This window comes from Balaenoptera musculus, chromosome 6, assembly GCF_009873245.2.
Source record: "Balaenoptera musculus isolate JJ_BM4_2016_0621 chromosome 6, mBalMus1.pri.v3, whole genome shotgun sequence".
NCBI lineage: Eukaryota > Metazoa > Chordata > Mammalia > Artiodactyla > Balaenopteridae > Balaenoptera > Balaenoptera musculus.
The window spans coordinates 65,440,743-65,447,195 of record NC_045790.1 but is presented as its reverse complement, the minus strand read 5'-3'; the positions used below and the strand labels follow the sequence as shown (position 1 = coordinate 65,447,195).

Genomic DNA, 6,453 nt, shown 5'->3' with positions numbered 1-6,453 from the left:
CGATGGGAATCAAGAGACCTTTTTAATCAAAGGAAGGGAGACCTTCCCTCAGATAACTGGGGTCAGCCTAGGGTCCCATTCAGCTCAGAAGAGCAAGAGAGCTATGCCACTCCTTCCTGCAGTACACAATGCTGTGTTTTTAGGTTAATCATCCAAGGATATTACAGTTACTTTCAATGGTTAATGAATAGCTTCTAAGTGCCTGCTTCATTTAATTGTCCAAAGGCCAGTTGGTCCCAGAGCATATAAAGCTGAGAGCTGGCTAATGAGAGCATTCTCTCTGAGCAGGGGAAGCAGGGGAGTGGCAGGGTCAGGGAGCTGGGTTCCAAAGGAGCAGGGATGCAGAACAGAACCTGTCTAGTTCTCTGTGCCTTTGCCCTCCTGACGGGCTTCCTGATGATCTGCCTGGGGGCCTTCTTCATTTCCTCAGGCTCCCTGTTCAACTGCCAGGGGAACCTGATCCTGGCCTATCTGCTTCTGCCTCTGGGGTTTGTGATCCTCCTGAGTGGAATTTTCTGGAGCACCTACCACCAGGCCAGTGAAAGCAAAGGGGTGTTCAGCCGTGTGTTCAGACAGTACGGTGCTCAGGGGGCCCTGCCCCTGGCCACAGTGGACAGGTACGTGCTGAGAAGCCAGAGGACTGGGGAGCACGGAGGTGGGGCTGAGTTCTGGAAAAGGTCAATGACTTCTAATCCACTGGGGAGCAACTTACACATCCCATGGGGCTATGTGTCTACAACTGAAGCTTTATTGTCAGGGAATTACTCTGGGATTAGACATTAGGAAGAATGGTGCTGCCTCTGGGGAAAACTATGAAGTAGAGGGAATTTATGCCAGAGAATAACCACCCTTCTCCCATCACCACTGAAAAACCCACCAAAGCCAATTTAAGAGGCCAAACTCATTTTCTTTTGTTGTATCATGGGAGCTGTCCTTAGAGGCAGGTGATGGTTAGTTATTCCTCATAACCTGGCTACCAGGTTGTAAGGAAAGCAAGTCCCAGACCAAATTCTGTCACACAACAAATGAGCAAGCAAGCATAAAATCAGCTCTATAATCTCTTCAGGAACTCAGTGAAGTCCCAGCTTTCTGTACTCTTAGGTGTTCTGATCACACATTGCATGAAAGATTTCCCTGAGACAAGGCACTCATATTCCAGAGGTAATAATTGGTTAACCTTACTACCTCATACCCATTAGGATGGCTATTATCAAATAAGCAGAAAACAACAAGGTTAGCAAGGATGTAGAAAAACTGGAAAACCTGTGCACTGCTGGTGGGAATACAAAATAGTGCAGCTGCTCTGTGGTATGGAGGATCCTCAAAACATTAAATATAGAATTACCACTTGATCTAGCAATTTCACTTCTGGGTATATAGACAAAATCATTGAAAGCAGGGACTTGAACAGATATTTGTACACCAATGTTCATAGCAGCATTCTTCACAATAGCCAAAAGGTGGAAACAACCCATAGATCCATCAGTGGATGAATGGATAAACAAAATATGGTACGTACAAAAGATGGAATATTATTCGTCCTTAAAAAGAAAGGAAATACTGATGCAGCTATAACATGAAAGAAACTTGAAGACATTACGCTAAGTGAAATAGGCCAGAAATAAGCCCAAAAGACAAATATTATATGATTCCACTTATATGAGGTACCTAGAGCAGTCAGATTCATAGACAGAATGTACAGCAGTGGTTACCAGGTGCCGGGGGAGGCGGGAATGGAGAGTTACTGTTTAATGAGTACAGAGTTTCAGTCTGGAATGATGAAAAAGTTCTGAAGATGGATAATGGTGATGGCTGCAAAACAATGTGAGTGTATTTAATACCATTGAACTGTACACTTAAAATTGCTAAAGTGGTAAATTTTATGTTATATGTACTTTACCACAATAAAAAAATTTCAGTTAACCTTATGGTAAGTATCGGACAACCAAAAATCTCCTAATTTTTGGCTGAACACAGAATCATTTAGGGATAAAACCTCAGGCATCATCCTTAAGGTACAGTCTGCAAGACTCCATAAATTCTTTTGTTCTCTTCATCTAAGATATTGGGCCGGCCAAAAAGTTTGTTCAGGTTTTTCTGTAACATCTTATGGAAAACCCCGAACGAACTTTTTGGCCAAACAATATTTTAGCTACTCCATGTACCTTGAATATAAGTGATTTTTATCCATGACAGTTGATTTTTGACATGATTATGCTAATTAATAAGATACTAATTACAATGACCAAAACCCATTTCCAATGTTTATTATACTAACTGCAAGGTCTCTGGGTTTGATAAAAAATTAAAGATAACTGAAGTGATTGTAGAAGATGCTTCTAGAGTGATGGTTTTCTTTCTTTTTTTTTTTTTGGTATAAATGTTAGATGATTGCCTCCAGAGTGTGAATTCCTGATAAGAGTAACTGATTGCCTTTAGGATGTAGCTGAATTTACTAACACATGCATAATATTGTACTGTCTGTGCTGAAATACTTTAAACTATGGTATCACGACACCTCCCTTTTACTGCCTCTTTCTGCTGCATCTAATAGATGCCCAGCCCACTCAGAATGGCTAGTAAGTCAGTAAATGGTAAGTTACGTTTCTCAGAAGTATTTGCATTCTAAATGGGTACCCCAAGGGGTCTGCAATGGTGGAATTCAGGACCCTGTGAATGTGAAGCAGTGTGGGGGGGCTGGGGGTTGGGAGAAGTGGATGGGACATGGGGGCAGGCAGCAGTCATCCTGGAGCCTCTCAAATCACTCCAGGGAACAGCTCAACTTTCTGTCTTCAGTGCCTTTACACATGTGCCCCATGGCACAGCCTTGGCTATTCTGAGTGAAGGCTGAGATGTATGCTGTACAGTAGATAGCTCCTTCAGCTCTTTGGTTTTGGGCCTGGTAACGTTGGAATGGAGCTGTGGCTACAAATGGCAGTCCCCGTTCTGTTGTGGTTACATACCACACACACTCCCTGTAGGCAGTGGAACGATTCACTCTATAAATACACGACTAAATCAAGCTCACCCTCTCTCTTCTTCACCTCCACGCCACCCCCAATCCCATTCACGACGGAGAAGCCAGAGGATTTAGCAATTAGCAACACTGGGCAAGATTACTAATGAGTACATGAGCTCTGGCATGAATGGCTCCTTTAGCCATTGGCCTGTTGGCATGGAAAGGGCCACTACTGAAATCTACATAAAGTTGTCCGTTGAAATAGTTTGAGAAATAAGTATGGCGGCGGGAGGAGGGGCGGACTAGCTGATTGAAAGAGTGATAGGAAAGAGAGAAGCATCTGCTAGAGTTCAGGAATCTTCATGGAGCTGGTTTTCATTCACCATTTTGTTGGTTGTGAGGATCTGAGACAGTGAGTGCAATCGAGTAGAAGATGATGTGTGTGAATGGGGACAAAGACGTGAATGAACTAAATAACTGGATAGAGAGATGCTCCACAGTCAAGGCCCCCATGTCCCCTACCCCTGATAAGGATCTCACACTGAAAGTCCCTGGTTCCAACGAGTAAGAGAGAGGGAATAGTTTGGAATAACCCAATGGGAAAAATATGAGTATAGAGGCACACATCCAACGGCTGATAAAGAGGGTTTTGCTGGAAGAGCAGCACATTTTTAAAAAACTGGTGATGCCAGGGAAGAAGAACATCTGTTTCAAAATCAATGTTTCTTAACAGTTTAACTTCACACAATGTGATCTGAGAGAGGCAGACATATGCCTCTTTGGCATGAACCACTTAAATAACACATGTATGTTTGTGGCATTTTGTCCCCCAGGCCAGATTTTTACCCTCCTGCTTATGAAGAGAGTCTTGATGCTGAAAAGCAAGCCTGTCCTGCAGAGCAAGAGAGCTCGGGTGTTCCTCCACCTCCGTATACAGAGATGGGCCTCGAATTTGCGGATGAAGGCGATGCCCACCCAGAGGCCCCACCATCCTATGACGAGTCTGTAGCAGACACGGTGGAGGCAGCAACGCCACTGCAGGATGCTCAAAGGCAAAACCAAGAGTGCTGAAGCAGGGGAAGCTCTCCAGCCCTCATGACGCACCCTCATGGGATGCAGCTGCTAATAATAAACGCAGGCAGGGACTGTGGGAGGAAAAGCCACATCAGTGATCCCACATGAGAGTTTGCAGAGGGGATGCTGCGTGTGACAGCAGTGCAATTCTGCACATGTGCTTGGCCTGCAAGGGCAGAGTGGAGCCCCGGAAGGGTGTGGTCGGCACCAGGCAAATGTTTCAAAGGATCCCAACCCAGGTGAACTTTTGGACTGCAAAAGTGTTGTGAGAGCTCTGCTCCACAGAGAGCTTTTCTGCTCTCTCTCAACTCCTCTCCCATCACCTAGACCCCCAAAAGGGAGGAACAGGTGCTGCTTGGACACCACGTGCCTTCATGCACTGCATTACCAATAATCACAAAGGGAAAGCATGCTGGCAATGAAGGGTCACTATCGTTTAAATTGTGGGTTCTGCTGGCTGGCTTTGAAGTTATCCTCATTTACTATATTACCAGAGTGACACAGGAATTCACACTGTAAGAGATTTGCCTCTGGAACCCATGAATGTTATTTTGAATGACTTTATTTTAAGTATGTGTACTTTATTTCTATGTGAAAGGAAAGTGACTTCAATATTTGCTTTCAAAATGGTTCAAGTACAAAATCTTAAATGAGTATTTTTAAGAACGGGATGGTTGTACAAGCGTATATGATAAGATTTCTTAGAGACTCAAGCTGAGTAAAGAGAATACTTAAAAATTCATAATACACAAGATTCAGGAAAAAAAGAATCTGTACTAGCCATAGGTTGTATTAATACAGAACTGGACATAAATCTTGAAAAGTTTTAAAATACACATATATTTCAGTGAACCCCCCTGTAAATCTCTAGGATTTGAAAGAAAGGAAGACTATATTGTAGTATCTTAATCATTAACAGAAAATTCTTTGTGTCTCAAGATACAGATCCAGGCACTTTTTAGACTTAGGACATTTATTTTAAAGCCCAGTGATTCCTCTTCAGCTTCACTATATCTTATTATAAGTTTTAATACAAGAGGACAAATCAGGTGGCAGAATGGTGGGAGGAGATGCAGCCTGATGCTTTAGAGCTTGAGCAAGAACCTTCATCTCTCTGGGCCTCAGTTTCCTCCCCGATCAAGTGAGGACTTTATGTTGGGATTAATATCTAACAATCGGGGAATGCCTTTTATATCGCAGGAACTGTTACGAACTTTTTACGCTTTTTATTTAGCCCTCATTATAGCCTTCAGAGATAAGTGCTATGGTTATTCCCATTTTACAGATGCATAAATCGAGACTTTGAGAAGTTAAGAAACCTTTCCAACAACATACAGTTATTTCCAGGAGGGTGAAGAAAGGTTCCTAGAGGGGCATGGGAAGACATATTGACTTCACACTTTTGTGCTAGGTTGTGTTAATCCTGTCCTACTTCCTCCTCCCAGGAAACAGTTTGGACTTGTCTCCCACTTGAGGAAGTTGGCCCTAACAGGAAGTGGAGCCCCAGGGTTGCAGCATTATCTTAAAGAGAGGCAGCAAAGGTTGCTTTAGGGTTAACAGTCTGGCTTCTCTTTTAAAATGTAAATAAGCCCTCGGTTTTCTGCCTAGGAGCTTGGCCCTCACCTCCTGGTGTAATTTCCTTTCATCTGATTCTTATACTGATGATGAAAGATGGTTCCTAATGATAACAGACAGCCTTGGTGAACGGGCACAGGAGGGCTTTGGACAGCGGTGGGAAGGATGGAGAGCTTTCAAGAGGATAAGGGTTGTAGAGATGGGATGGGGCCTCCGTAGCCTCCTCTTCCCTGTTATTGCTGAGTGCTCAGATGAAGCATGTCCTGACAAATACACAGGAAGCCAAAAAAGGAAATCCTGGTTCCTTTACACAAAGCAGGACTTTGGGCATCTGTGATTTGAATCCTTGACATCAAGAACATAACTGGACATGAAGGTCACTCACTCATGGTTGTCCAACAGGAAGGCGGTCATTTATTAGCAAGGCAATTTATTATTTCTCTCTTGTCATCTCTTTCTATCCCTCTACTGAGATGGTTATGCTGAAATTTTCTTCGGGGTCTGAGCACATTCACTGACCTGAACAAGCTCTATAACTGGGCTATCGTCCAGAGTTTGAATTTGTAATAGATGGTTTTTCCAACTACTGGTAGTCATGTGAGACAAATGTAATTTTGGTTTACATAAGAAATTTGTTTTAATCTCTTTCCTGCAATAAATTTTGTACTTAAACTTTCCCCTTTTTTGCTGTTTTGTATCAGAAAAAAAATCAATAGAGCGTAAGTCAAAATTTTATTCTCCATGTGGAACACAGCAACCAGATGAGTTAATCTTTTTGCAAAGCCTAACATCATTGAACATCAACTACTGAGTCAGAAAATGAGCCATGTGCCTTTCATAAAGAA

General features: G+C 42.9%; 1 protein-coding gene across 1 annotated transcript; it reads left to right on the top strand.

Moving 5' to 3' along the window:
* Positions 1-264: 264 nt before the first annotated feature.
* Positions 265-6,285, top strand: TMEM252 (transmembrane protein 252). Its single transcript, XM_036854082.1, has 2 exons — positions 265-617; positions 3,793-6,285. Exons 1-2 carry the CDS (start codon positions 340-342, stop codon positions 4,028-4,030), a joined length of 516 nt encoding a protein of 171 aa, XP_036709977.1. The 5' UTR covers positions 265-339; the 3' UTR covers positions 4,031-6,285.
* The last annotated feature ends 168 nt before the right edge of the window (positions 6,286-6,453 follow it).

What these genes read in the sequence shown, in the direction of transcription:
- TMEM252 (XM_036854082.1), top strand. Translation starts at nt 340, where the DNA reads ATGCAGAACAGAACCTGTCTAGTTCTCTGTGCCTTTGCCCTCCTGACG. An exon ending in CCCCTGGCCACAGTGGACAG is followed by an intron (nt 618 to 3,792) that starts GTACGTGCTGAG and finishes TTTGTCCCCCAG; the next exon opens with GCCAGATTTTTACCCTCCTG.